Source organism: Equus quagga, chromosome 2, assembly GCF_021613505.1.
Source record: "Equus quagga isolate Etosha38 chromosome 2, UCLA_HA_Equagga_1.0, whole genome shotgun sequence".
NCBI lineage: Eukaryota > Metazoa > Chordata > Mammalia > Perissodactyla > Equidae > Equus > Equus quagga.
This window is the reverse complement of record NC_060268.1, coordinates 29242880-29257845: the sequence shown is the minus strand read 5'-3', so window position 1 is coordinate 29257845 and position 14966 is coordinate 29242880. Positions and strand designations below refer to the sequence as shown.

Genomic DNA, 14966 nt, shown 5'->3' with positions numbered 1-14966 from the left:
TTTCCTCATACAAAAATGAAATACTTGTTCAGCATTTATCCCCCCACTCAGTTGGTCAGCATATTGATGCTATTGCAAGAAATAAATCAGTTCATGGGAGAACTATTTCTGCAATCAGTCTCAGCAGTCACTGAGTTCTAGTCATATTAACTGTTCTTCACACAATATAACGTATACTACAGATCCTTATCAAACTTATACTCAACATTTTACTACACAAGACTCACTTTTCAGAATATTCAGTTTTTTGTCAGATATAAGCATTTAGTTGAGTATTCCTCCTGAGACATTCACATGGTTAAGAAAGAGTAGATTCCCTCCCAGTCTCTTGTAAGAGTCTCTAAGAAAAGAGGCAAACACGAAAGCGCTAACACCTAGTACAGCACCTTGTACACTGAAGTAACAATGGAATATCTTATTGCTGACAGAGGTGCTGGTGAATGAATAATTTTAGTTCAAATTCAGAAGAAAAATGGAGAGTTCTTGGTAAGTAAAAATATGTGCTATTTAATGTTTTTGTAACCCATTCTTGATAAGAATAATATATCTTATTTATCTTCAGTCCTTAAATTCCCCAGAGTGGATTTCACAATTCTCCAGAAAAATTCTTGTAGTCTTATATATATTAAAGACTTGAAGGATCCTAGAGCGTGTACAACAAATCCCATCCACACTCTCATTCTACAGAAGATGAAACTAAGACTCAGGACTCAGTGTTTTTTTTTTTAAGATCATGCAAAGTAGAGGCTGAATCTAGGTCATTCGCCTACAAATGTGGATATTTGTTTATTTCCTAAGCAGTAACCAGTTATTTTATCATTTTTGTAGTCAAAAGCCATAGTGTAAATAGTAAGGTCCTAAATCATCTGAGCCATTTTCCCCTTGGTTAAACATCCTATTTAACTTAAGGAACCCATAAAACAGTGGTCCTTCAACATATTTGATATAGTTAATAACCGGAGTTTTTAGAACACAGAAATCACCTAGTAATAGCTACTTATTTTACAGACGATGAAATTGAGAACCAGGGAATAGAGTGACTTTCAAAAGTTCCTACACCTATAGGATGATAGAGTTTAGCCTAAAAGGTGCTTCTTGCCTCTCCATTTCTCTCTCTCTCTTAATTGTACAAGGGCTAGGTTATTTTTAAGAGTGTTTTGGTGATTGTCATTCAGAGAGCCACACATAGAAGAAAAGTTTAAGGCATAAAAGTGAACTACTGTCACCATGAATAATTATCTAACTGCCTGGCATTGTCAAAGTTTGCAGTAATATTGTATGTAATGTTGTGTTAACCTGTGTTTAGATAAAGACAGATATATATATACATATATATATTTAGATGACTGATAGATAAGTAGATTGTAAAGAGTTGAATAGAAAGGTAAATCAATCATTAGGTGAATGGATGGACAGATAGACGGATAAGTGAATAGAGGGTGGGTAGATGTAATGCAAGATAGAGACAGATAGATACATAACAGGTATATAGATAGATAGACAAATGATAGATACAATCATAAAGAAATGAGTATACAGCTTAATATGTTGACTCAGTCTGTATATTGAATCTGTACAACTGTAAATTACAAGTGTGTTACTTATATAAAATTGTTTTAAAAGTTATTAGATTTGGTAGAATTGGAAAGGTATATTTTTAAATATGTTTCTTGTGATGAAGTACAGCTAGTTCAATTTATGAATGTGTTTAATGTCACTGGGGAGATCTACTAAAGAATTGATGTTAGTGAAAAAATAATAAAAAAGCACTTTGTTTATTCATGACTTCTGAATATTATAAATCAGTCCTTCCACCTTCTCAATCCTATTAGATCAAGTCTGCAAGTTAGATTGTTAATATTTTATTCTGTTCAATAACACATGGTTGGCTGATCAGAGTAATGAATGTTGCATTTCTTCCTGTCAGGCTATGAAATTTGTACTCCAGTTTAGCACCCTAATATACACACTGCTAAAATTATAGCCAAATAAATTTCATGGGTTCCATTACATGGAAATTTGTATGTGTTCTAAAACAAAGTTCCAAGCACTCAGAATGCAACGTGGGAAATTAACTGCAAAGACAAAATCAATATAGTTGGCATAAGCACCAAGCTAAGAAAATTTGAATCAAGGATCCCAGTCCCCATTCTAAGCCCTCCACTGATAAGATACTCTCCCTCCCTGCCTCATATTGTCTATTGACAATTAGCTATCTGAGCATGCTTTAATCTTTCATTCTCATGGGCATAGAGAAGAAGCCTAGAACTGAGTCCCAACATTTCACTGTAAAAGAGAGAGCTAGCAAACAATTTCAGGAAGTATTGAACATAATTTCACGTTGCTTTGTCTTCACCTCCAGGAGTCACTAGCCTAATTGAAACTGTCTATACTGTGATGCTATGCAGTCACTTAATTTCTTTCTTCTTTAATTATTTAATTAGTTTTCCTGTTCTCTATTTACTTCCATTGAGTTTAAACTATTTTACAATTTGATCTCTAATTACAGTCTAATAAATGAAACCAGGAGTAAATGTATATAGAGATGTCAAAATACTTAATATTGTACAAAAAATTAAATGCATGTGCAATAAAACTGAGATTTGTCTCAGATTGGATGAACTTCAAGCAGTGAGCCTTCAAACTAGGTTCCTGGTATCAAAATTCCTTTAGATGTATTTCTCTCACAGCAGCAAATCCATTGCTCCTGTTCAAAGACTACTATCCTCTGCTGATCCTAGAAGCCAAGTGAATAATCAACAAAGTGGTCTTCTATCTGACAATGTAGCTAGGGATTTGTCAAGCTTCATATTGAAAATTTGACAAACAAAGGACCTTGACATGCCAGTTTTTCTAGTGAGTTATCACTTTGCTCCCCTCTTCTTCCAGAACCTATTTAGAAGATTATGTTACAATTTTTGTTTCAAAAATTTTCAATGGTTTTAGAACCAAGACATAGTATGGTTTTATACATCATTCTTCAAGGTTTAATCTGAGTCCTTCCTCTTCCTAGGAGAATTCTTCAAGTCCTTTATTTTTACCTCTCTTTACTTTTTTCAGAGCTAATAATTCCTGCATCATTAATTTCATACATTGCTTTATATTATCACCTAACCATGTCTTAAGTCTGTGTTTCTTCTTCTTGTAATTGATAAACATTTTGAAAACAGAAATTTTTACCTGGCTTGTTTTTGTTGTTGTTAGTCATTTGTTTGTTAATTTTTTATTGGTTTTTAGTATCTGCCACAGCACTTGACTCAGAACACAGAAGTAGTGACTTGACACAATTTTTGAAGTAATATCTTTTTCTAAATAAATGTCCTTTTTTGTGTTTTCCTTGTTAATATCCAACTTTTCTTTGACTATATCATAGTAATCATAGAAAGATTGAGGGGAGAGAATTTCAGAGACAAGTAGGTGCCCCCATAAAATTCTGCCATTAACTATGAGACCTTGTACAAATCTCTAATTTGATTAGATCCTCTATGAAGTCCTTTCAAGCTCTAATATTCTAGCATATAGAACTTATGATTTCCAATTAATGTGTCCCATGCTAGTTAAAGTATAAAACTTCCTAAAAGCTGAGAGAAATTGAGAAAGTCAGGGTCTGTAGGAAAAAAGACTCTGATTTTACATCTCTCAAATGATCCTGGAGACCCAGAAGCTCTGTATCCCATAAGTTTTGGTATTTTGTGTTTTCATTTTCATTTGTCTCAAGGTATTTTCTAATTTCTGTTTTTATTTCTTCTTTGATCCAATAATTGTTCAAGAGTATTTTGTTTAATTTCCACATATTTGTAAATTTTCCCATTTTCTTTTTGTTATTAATTTTTAGCTTCATTCCACTGTGGTCAGAAAAAGTACTTGGGATGATTTCAATCTTCTTACATTTGTAATGACTTATTTTGTGATCGAGCATGTGATCTTTCCTGCAAAGTGAAGCCTGTCACATTATAAGCTTTTAATAATAAATATTTGAGAGTAAATACATGGATGATCTTTATCTACAGCGTGACGAACAATTCCAAAAATCAACATCAAATCAGAATACTTCACACTTGGAGAGACAAGTGCTGAGCAGTATATGCCTCACGAAGTATATCCAGGTCTCTTCTGTAATCCTTCCTGCTCCTCTCCAGTATTTTCTGTCACATATGTAAATGCTTCCACCAACTTCCATGCCATGCCCCCAGTAAATGTGTACCAATATGCCACTCAGGAGAATAGGCATCAATAAGCCAATTAGGTCATTTCAGTGTGTGGGAGGAGGAGGGATACTGGGAAAGAGTTTCAAGCTGCTAGGTGATGGGAAAAAAAGAGAATAAGAGGCAAAAGGGATCCCTGTTTCCAGAAATTGCTGGCTAACAGTTGCAAGTCAGCTCATCTTGTAGCCTATAGTTCAATATACTGGTCAAGTAAGCAAGCTCAAGGTTACTCAAAAGAGATTGGAAAGAGATAAGAACTGGATAAATTTTCTTCTGTAACTCCAACACAGTTCTCAAGTACAGACTGTATTTTTAGCACCCTTTTATCAACCATAGAAAAAAAGTAAGACAAAACTTCCATCAGATCACCTGAGAATCTGTAAAAAGTTCTCACAACAAAAACTGGATAAAATTAGCCTGTTGCTTAGAGTCTGCCCTCAGTTACTTAATACTACACCATTATCTCCACAATATATATCTAGCATCCAAGGCTCTGGCCACTTTCTATCAGTGCAATCTTTCTTTTCACTACCAGTGACTGAGTATCCTGTTCTCTAGAAATAGTAAATCACATGTTGTTTGTGAATTCAATAGAAATTTTTATACTTCTCTGCCTTTGCCTATGCTGTTCCTTCCTTCTGACGTATTTTCCCCCAAATTGGTCTTCAAGTCTCACATTCAGCACTACCTCTGAGAAGCTTTCTCTGACTCTGCAAGCACATTTGGACTTGCCTTTTCCTAAGTCCCCATATTACTCTAATGCAAATTTACATCATGGCAATTACGACATTACATTGAAATTACCTGACTTCTTATTAGATATAATCCCTTTAAGGATAAGGATGGTGTCTTATTATTTCTGTTTCCAAACAATAGAACAGTTCCTGATAGGTAAAAAGGGCGAAAAATCATTTCTTGAATTGTCTTTACTGAGAGAGGAGATTAAGTTACCGTCTGTTTGACAAAAGCAAAAAAATCCTTCTTATGATAATGTCATCTTTTCTCTACTGACTAATGTTGATTTGCTTTGACAAGGGGCCAATCTCACCCTCCTACAATTAAAAGTACACATGGAAGAGCTAAGTTAACTATTCAATGTACAATGATATGCGAATGAGTAAAAGGAGATTTCTATTGGAGTGTAGATAAGAGAAAAAGAATCAGAACACAGGAGGAGAGATGCATTAAAAAAAAAGGAGATAGAAGTATAACAAAATTTTTATACCCCAATTTGGCTTAAATCTTCATATAGGAATAATTTTCATGAATATCTGTGTTCCCTGGTGATTCAAAAACTGCTATGTTTGTTGAGAGCGAGTCGTCAAAAGTTGAGCACAAGAGTGGATTATGTCCAAGTAAGGTTAGAGCTAGAAGAAAACTTATAAGTATGCTGATGGAAAAGGCATATTCTGTATTTTAAGTTCTTTATTAGGGACCACAAACAGCTGTGGTAATACACATGAATGGAGTGGCCTGGTGCAAGACAAAACAGAGATGAGCTCTCTGGTAAGAGCTCAATCCAAAAACCCAGCTTCACCTTAGAATTCTGGCCCAATGTTGGCAGGTTTGCGTTTGTTTCATTTTTTAAGAAAATCCATCAAGATGTATTTTCCCTTGAAAACTCTCACTGTCTAATTGTATTAATTAGTTTCATTTCTTTATAAATCTTTGAGAGAAGACAAAACATATTGAAATGTAGGCACTTGTGGCTTGCAACCTGTAGACTTGTAAACTCTGCTTAAAGAACAATGAGAAAACTAGGATACAAGCGTTAATTATCTTGGCCAAAACCACAAGCCTTGTAAGTGGTGTAGAGCTGAATGCAAATCAGGCAATCTGGCTTCAATAGTGATACTCACAATCCCCACTCCAGGAGTTCTTAGTCATGTGCGTGTGTGTATGCGTGTGTGTGGTTTGTGTGTGGTGTGCACACACACAGATGCATAAATGTACCACAGACTCCTTCATAAGTACAGTGAAGTCTAAAGCTTCCTTATTAGAATAACGTCTCAAACACCCAAAATAAAATACATAGGAACACAAAGAATACCAATTAAACTGAAATATAGTCAAATGAACTATGAGGACATAGTTTGGCATTTAACTGATTCCCTGGGACTGGGTTCTACCACCAGAAATGCCCAGGTGGAGATTAGATATTTATCCCACACCTTGAGGAGTATCTTAGCCAGATGAAATGTCTGTTTATGCTATAATTTTATGGTTCCAATTTTAACAATTTCCTAAACAATGCTTTATACCATGTCTCCAAATAAATGATTCTTTTATTTTCTGTTGAGCTGGACAAAGACTTTCTGCCTATAGCTGAAACATTTAATAATGTTGTATATATAAAATGAATAGATAATTGTCACCATTCATTTCCTAGTTAATATTTTTAATAAATCCAGGTATATAAGAATATAAAGCATTTCACCTCTATCTTTTGAATGGGTAAAAGATAAAGAGAGAAAAATATGTGAAGAATATTTTACTGCTTTTTAATCCTGTACATTTTATTCAAAAATGTTATTGTGATAAAACAAGACACTGACCTATTGAACACTGTATATTTATTATTTTTCCCCTTTCATACAATCTTGGAATATATTTGTGGTTAAAATGAAGAAGAAATGCCCAAAATATAATACTTCTTTTGAAAATCACAGATATACAAAGGACAATATTAGCTACAGAAATGCATCAAATATTAATAATTGGTATGAATCCGATATTTTAACATTAGTTAATATTAGATAAATTGACACGTCTTATTGCATATAAAACCATGCTATTTAAGTTCAAGTAAGCATATTTATTTCCATTCCAATAACCCTGAGGTTTTATACATCTTTAACACAATAGCAACAATAATATTATTAGTTAATATTCATTAAGTCCTTAATGATCACCAAGCACTGTTAGTTATGTTGCATGTGTTTTGGTTTTGTTTTCACAACATCCCTAAAAGTTAAATAATATGTCCAATTTTATATGTGAAGAAACTGAGTCAGAAACATTAAAAATACTTGCTAAAGTTTGAACAAGACAGTGGTAGGACTAGAATTCAACCTACAACAGACTGATCCTATGTAAGTGCTAGATGCATGTCCTTATGTCTTTGAGGGATCTTGTACTTTGATCTGTTCTTGTACTTTAATGGATCTCTAGCACCTAGAAAGAATCTTAAACAGAGTAGACGCTCAATAAAGAATTGTTGAACTAAGGATTGAAATTGTAGAAGTGAGGTTTACATTTAAAAACAAATATGATAATTTTTGCTGAAGCATGGGAATGAGGTAAAAGCGTATTTTCACCTTAACTTTTTTTCATTTGACTAACTGACTTTGACGCATGAAGGAAGAGTTTATGATTTGCTTAAAAATGAACTAGTATTTCAAATTAAAAATGTTTTATACCTAGCTCCAATATTATATTTATTCATAAACTTCTGCATATTATTTAACTGCAGATGTTAAATATTTGAATTGGAAGTCATTTGTGTTGGAGTATGTTCAGACCTAAAAAATCCAAGATAAATGTAAGAAATTATTAATGCCATATCTCTCTTTGCAAGGTAGAGGCTTATGTTTTCTTCATGGTACTCACAAACTGTCTGAATACATGATGATAGATTCTTTCCTGAACTCTTTTCATATACTTCAGTCAATTCAAAGAGATACAGCCTATGAGTATATTGCTATTCATAGAAATCTCAAAGTATCAGGCAATCTAATCTAGTTTCTCACACACACACACACACACACAACGTTGGCAATGGAAAGCTGGAAAGTGTCGTATTTATTTTTCTGCCGTATGTCTTAATAAACCACAGTTGTAGAGACATCCTAAAACTAGAATATCAAATTTAGTGTGCTTTTGGTTTGATCTGAATGCAGTTATTTTTCAAAGACATACCACTTAAAATAATTTGGGGTAGAAGTCTACATGAGCGGGAAGGGAAAGACAATGACACTTTTAGAATCCATTCTCTCTACTTTCCATAAAATAGCCATAACACTTAATTTACCTTATTATCCTCAAATTAGAGATTAGGAGGGGATAGACAGGTAAAGTGAATCTCTCAGGATAACACAACTAGGAAACAAAAGATCCAAGATTTAATTCTGAGGTTCACATCTGTTTAGAGCAATGATCTTTGCCCTTTACAGTGATTCAGCCTTGAAATAGCTCTATTAATTCTCTATTAATTCTTAGCTTCTTAAGCTGTTAGGGAAATGGATTGGCCAGCTGATTTCCAAAGACAGTCTTGTAATAAAAAAATACATAATTAATAATAAACCGAATGAAAGAGAATTGTGCTATATATTTCTTAAATTATTTTCATATTTTCTTTCTACAGGCTACATTATATAGGAAATTAGACACAAAACTCATACTAAGACTAATAATATTTTGTAATATTTTATTTTGGAAGTGAAAAACTTGTCATGAATTTAATAGTTAATAATTTTCCAAATGTTTAGTCTTGGTGTTAAATGAATGTATCCTATCTCTGATATTCAGTCAGGTTTTGGAAGCCAATCAGATGTGAGTACTTTACCTTCTCTGGTTTAAACTTTACAAATTGCCATTTGATTAATTATTTTCTGTATCACTTACCAAGTGCGATGGTGATTTGCACATCTATTAAGAAACCATACTGCTAAATTTCAAATCCTCTAAACTGTTCTATTTTGTTCAAAGATGACTCAGAACTCAAACAATTGGACCCATTGAATCAAGATTGTTCATCATTATTCAAAAGAATCTATTCAAAATATCAATATTCCCATGAAAATATTTCTAATGCTATGGGAAAAAAAAACTTGTTATGTCCAACACGCTTAATTAAAGTTCCACAACTGGACACCATCAGAATACCACAGGGCTGTGCAGCTGAGTGGGAATGTTCTGTGTAAGAAGACAAGAGAACGCTATTTTATCCCAGGCTTCTCTAAGCAGTCTTAATCTGAGGTGTGTTTATAGGACTCAGGAGTCTATGAAGCTGTGAATTTATGTTCACAATTTTGATGATATGTGCATTTTCCTTTGAAAATAACCTATACGTTTCAAAAGATTTTCAAATGGATCCAAAATCTGAAAAGGTTTGCAAACACTGCACTAATTTTTTGGCAAGATGTTTCACATCTCTCAACCCTGGCTTCCTTTTGTCATGAATTTAGACTAAATGACTTAAAAGGCAGATTCTAAGTTTAATTTTCTGTTGCTCTAAGAACAAAACTGATGACACTAACTCTCAGAAAAGAGATCTCTTTTCATTGCGCTGGTTAGCTTGGAGTAGTTTTCCCAAGATTTAAACATTGGTTACTTAGTTTCTTCTTTAAAGCTGTCTTCACTTCCTGGTTTCTCAAAGTATAGATAAGTGGATTCAGAAACGGGGTAAAGATGGTGTAGAAAACAGAGAGAACTTTGTCCACCTCAAAGTTTGTGAAAGGCCAGACATAGATGAAGATGCAAGGTCCAAAGAACATTAACACAACTATGAAATGTGCAGTGCAGGTAGAAAAAGCCTTAGATGATCCTGTGGAGGGGTGGTCCTTGATAGTGACAAGAACAATGATATAGGAAGTGAGCAAAAGTAGAAAACTTATAAGAGCAATCACACCACTGGTTGAGATCATGAAGATTCCAAGAACATACACATCTATACAAGCCAGCCGGATGACCAAAGGAAGGTCACAGAAGAAACTGTCTACAACGTTGGGACCACAGAAGGGTAAACAGAGGATAAAAGCTAACTGGCTTATTGTGTGCAGGAAGCCCACTGTCCAAGAAATTACCACAAGCCCAACACATACTTTTTGGCTCATAATTGTTGAATAATGGAGAGGTTTGCATATGGCAATGTACCTGTCAAAAGACATGGAGATCAGCAGCACAATCTCAGTCCCAGTGAAGAGGTGCAAAAAGAAGATCTGAGAAATGCAGCCTTCAAAGGAGATGGTCTTATGCTGAGCAAAGATGTCCATGATCATCTTTGGAGTGGCAAAGGATGACAGGCACATGTCAATGAAAGACAGATTGCTGAGCAGGAAGTACATGGGGGAGTGAAGATGTAGGGTGGACAGGACTGTGAGCAAAATCAGGCAGTTGCCCAACATGGTCATCAAATAGAAAATGGAAAACATCACAAAGAAGAAAATCTGGAGTTCAGGAGAGTCAGTAAGTCCAAGTAACATGAATTTAGACACTCTGGAATTGTTGAACCCTTCCATCTGTCTGCAGACTCTGCTCTATAATGACAAAATAGAACAAAATGACAGAGCTATAAAATGTCATACTTCTACAATTACACATGAAGGAGTTATGATATCAGTTAATAATTCACTAGAACACTGATTACCTAAAATCTAATTAATAACTATTTCTCAGTAAAGATTTTTCTTTCTAGAACCACTTAACAATTGATATCAGCTATAACTTCAAATGGACAACTTCTTGGTTTTGCCCAACATCAGTACACGTTGAGTTATACTCATCACATACCCACACAATAAGATTCCTGTTCTGAATGCTGACTAAGAAGTTACATAATCCATATTTCTAGAGGAAGATCACACTAACTTAGTGTGCTCTGCTTAATGTCAGGTAAATAAAAATTTAATTGAGGGTTAAAATCTCAAACAATTCTGTTAAACCAAAAAAATGTAGCCATGTTAAATTCACTATTGTTGAACACTGGATTTAACTAACAGTTTAACATAATGATTTCAGAAGTCCCACTTAGTATCCTACAAGGGTGATTAATAATTTTACAATTAAATGAACTCCTGTTTTCTCAGCTGCAGAAAAATACAGTTCCATTCTCATCTCACTTGCACATTTTCAAGTTGTTTTGTCAGTATTGATAATTACTATGTTTAACTATTAATACATAAATGACAAAATTAATTTCTTAATTCCATAAAACTACTGAATACCAATGATATACCTGCAACATCTGAGAGTCATTCTCAACTTTGTTATTTTATGATCTCATAGAAATATTTTTTAAAAAGAGAGAGAAAATTTCTCCTTTATTTCTCCTCATGCTATTCAAACAAAGCTAATTTTTTAGACTAGAAAAACAAAAGAAAGATTCTAGGACAGGGCCAAGAAATATACAAGATGAGTTTGGGCATCTTGTAGTACCAGAATACAAGATGCTCAAAACAAACAAAAAAATCAACATTGATGGTTGTATGTCAAAGTGACACTAGAGCCAACTGAAAGACAAAAAAAAAAAAAAACAAAGAAAGATATTTTAAGGACTCAGATTCATTTTTCAAAATTGGGTTTTTGACTACAGTACATTGCAAGTTCTGTAAACATCCCTTGTGACGTTTTTCATGTAAGCGACTTCCTGTTTTCCCAACGTGGAGAAAAATCTGGCTCCAAGCTCATTCACTTGTGCATATCAAGTTGTTCCATCAATATTGATAAATATTTTTTAAAATTTGTCAAAGAACAATATTCCAGAAATCTTAAAACTGAACTATGGCAAAGTGGTCAAGAGGATGAAGGTGTTCTTGAACTGCTATGTGACCTTGATCATACCTGAGTAGCTTCTCTAAGATTTGACCTCTTTACCTGTGAGGATCAAATTAGATGGTTTATATAAAGCACTAAGCATCTTTCCTGGGCAACATTCAAGAATTCTCTAGGTTTCAAAATCCAAATTTAAGAATACTGTTCAGAAATAATCAACTTTTTTTATTTCATTAATAGTAATAATAATTGCAGTAAAAATATTCTCATCTAATTTCAGTTCAGGAATGTAGAAAAAGATATGTGCTTTCAAAATCTTTTTGAAGTTAAATTATTTCTTTTCATATGAAAATTATATAAGTACCTTGATATATTAAATGCACTGAAAACTCTCAGCCTGATGTATTTGAATATTTCTTCTATTTTCATGACTTACCAATGTAATTTTAATGAGAACACGAGACCATTATTATACCTAACTTCATTCATTATTCATTGTAAGTGAATAAACAGTTCTCAGACTTTTTTCTTTCATTTCTAGATTTAATACCAAATTAATGGAATCATCCATCTTTATGCTTTCAAGTTACATATATTTTTATTTACTCTTCCTCTATCATTTTTGCTTTATACAATTATTAAATGAAATTTTTCTTTGCTACCTGAAGAGTAAAAACGACAACTGCTTCTCAAGAGCCTTAATATTATTTCCAGCTTTTAACCTACCATTTATGCATCAGGAATCAAAAACACCATATCCTTCGAGATTCATAAGCTTACTGAAATCACCATGGTCCTTAGTAATCATCAGAAGCCTGGAGCATGGATATTTATTTTCTCCAGTCTTAGTATAAAATCCATTTGAAAGCATCAAACTTTAGGAGATCAGGGATTACACACTACAATCTACATGCAGTGGGAGTTATTAAAATGTTGAGCCTACTTTTCCCAAAGTTGCAACAAGAACTGTGGAATGTGTCTTTACTTTTTAAAGTGAGTATGCACATTCCTGATGAGGAAGTGTTCGTTAGAGGAACAGCACAATTGGGACTGGCCTAGGAGAAGGGGACATTTGAGTAGCCTTTTAAGGAGTATTTAAGAAGCAAAAATTGCTCCTTTGAGTATGGAGGTATCCCCGCCCATCTGTCTCAGTGCTCTATGGCCCAAAGCTGGAAAATTACTCTTTTAGGCTATGGCACTTTGTCACCAGCAAACTCTTGCTTACTGGAAGAATCACGTAAAGGAAGAATCATGCATTAAAGCTTCTGACAAGATATTAAAAATTAGCACAAGCTAATAGGTATAATGATAGCTGCTGCCATGGTTAGGTGAAATCTGGGGAAGGGGAAGTTGGAAAGCCGAAAGCAAATGAAGAAGTGAAGACAGACACTAAGCAAGTACTCTAGAAGAATGTTGTAAGAATGAAATTATACAAATAAATGCAAAGCATTAAGCACAATACATAGCACAGAGAAAGTGCTGAGTAAAGTGTAGCAGAAGGAATAGCAGAGGTGATTATAGCCATTAACATTATTTTTTGAAATGTCCATGACACATAATCCAGGAAGATAGCAGATGTGGATTCTCAACCTGAAACCAAAGCTGAGGGTCTCGCCATATTTACTTGAAAGTCAATTATTCATCTGTGGCTTGCTCCCCAAGCTTTCTTGCCACACACTTCAGTGATTTGAACTCTTCACAACTACCATACCTATCCTACATCCCCCACAGGACTAGTAATAAAGCCCAAGAAAATCTTCCCTAACTGACCACATTCCTTTCAGGCTTTGAAATAAGAAAACAGGCAACTTTCTTTTTAAGATTTTTAAAAATGTCTCTTCTGTAAGGAGAAAGAAAGAAACTGACTAAGAAAAAAAAAGCCAACAAAGGCAACAACAATTGCAAAGATTTAGTAAATTATCTAAAATATTTGCCCTGGTTAAAAACAAAAAGTAAGTGTATATAATTATTCCTAGAGTCATCCTAGAAAAGGCAAGAGAATTAACAGAAAAATTATAGAAACAGAAGATAATTCAGAACGAGAGAGCATGAAGGAGTTTTTGGGCATTGTGGAACTGCTCTGTATTTTGGTTGCGGTGAAGTTTACACAAATTTATACGTGTTAAAATTTATAGAACTGCATACCAAAAGAAACCAAAATCAGTTTTACTTTAAGATCGTTTATAAAGTAGAATTTAAAAAGCAAAACCAGATAATTCAGTACAGTGGATGGTTACAAGATAAGCAAATAAAACAAGTAGCTTTTTTATAAGCCAACAATTACTTATTAAAGGATACAGTAAAAAATGAATCTATTCAGATGAGCAAAAGGATATATAAAGTAAATAAGAATAATCTTAATCAGAAATGTGTTATATCCATGTGACAAAAACTATACCACTCTACAAATGGGGGGGGAAAAAACCCTTGTATAAGTTGAAATACATACTATGTTATTGGAAGGAGAAACTCAATATCATTCAACACATAAATTCCAATGACCTCTCTGTAAGTTTTTTGACTTAACAAAATAATTTCCAAAATTTTTCAAGAGGCAAATCGGGTGAAATTAGTCAGAAATTAAAAATAGTAATTCTAATATGCAAAAGTATTATAAAACCATAATAAATAATGTGGAAGAAGCATGGGACATGACTAACAAGTTAAAAGAAAGGGAACTGAGAGTACAAAAAAATAGACTTAAGAATATATAAAAAATTACAATATTATAATATTTATAGTCTTATAACCTTAATTGGCAAAAGAGACTTTTTAGATGGAACTGAGGTTGTTAATAAGCTAATCTTAGAATAGGGAGATCACCCAAGATTATCCTGGTGAGCTCAATATAATCGCAAGTGTCTTTAAAAGTGAAAGAGGGATTTTGTACATATCAATAAACTAATTCTAAAGTTTAAGCGGAAGGCAAAAATCCTAAAATAGCCAACACAATACTGAAGAAAAAGAACAAATAGGACGACTCACACTAACCATTTCAAGAAATACTATAAAGCCACTGTAATCAAGACAGCATAGTATTAATGAAAGCATAGATACATAGATCAATGGAACACAACACAGAGCCTAAGAAAAGACTCACACAAGTATAGCCAATGATCTTTGACAAAGGAGCAAAGGCAATTCAGTAAAGAAAGAACAGTCTTTGCAACAGATGGGTCATAGATCTAAAGGGAAAATGCAAAACTATCAAACTTGTAGAAAAAATGTAGGAGAAAATTTAAAGGACTTTGGGTTTGGCAATGAGTTCCT

At 33.6% G+C, this 14966-nt stretch overlaps 1 protein-coding gene across 1 annotated transcript; it reads right to left on the bottom strand.

Annotated features, from left to right (window-relative positions):
* Positions 1–9496: 9496 nt before the first annotated feature.
* Positions 9497–10444, bottom strand: LOC124236240 (olfactory receptor 4K2-like). Its single transcript, XM_046655090.1, has one exon. It carries the CDS (start codon positions 10442–10444, stop codon positions 9497–9499), a length of 948 nt encoding a protein of 315 aa, XP_046511046.1.
* Positions 10445–14966: the final 4522 nt, after the last annotated feature.

What these genes read in the sequence shown, in the direction of transcription:
- LOC124236240 (XM_046655090.1), bottom strand. Translation starts at nt 10,444, where the DNA reads ATGGAAGGGTTCAACAATTCCAGAGTGTCTAAATTCATGTTACTTGGA.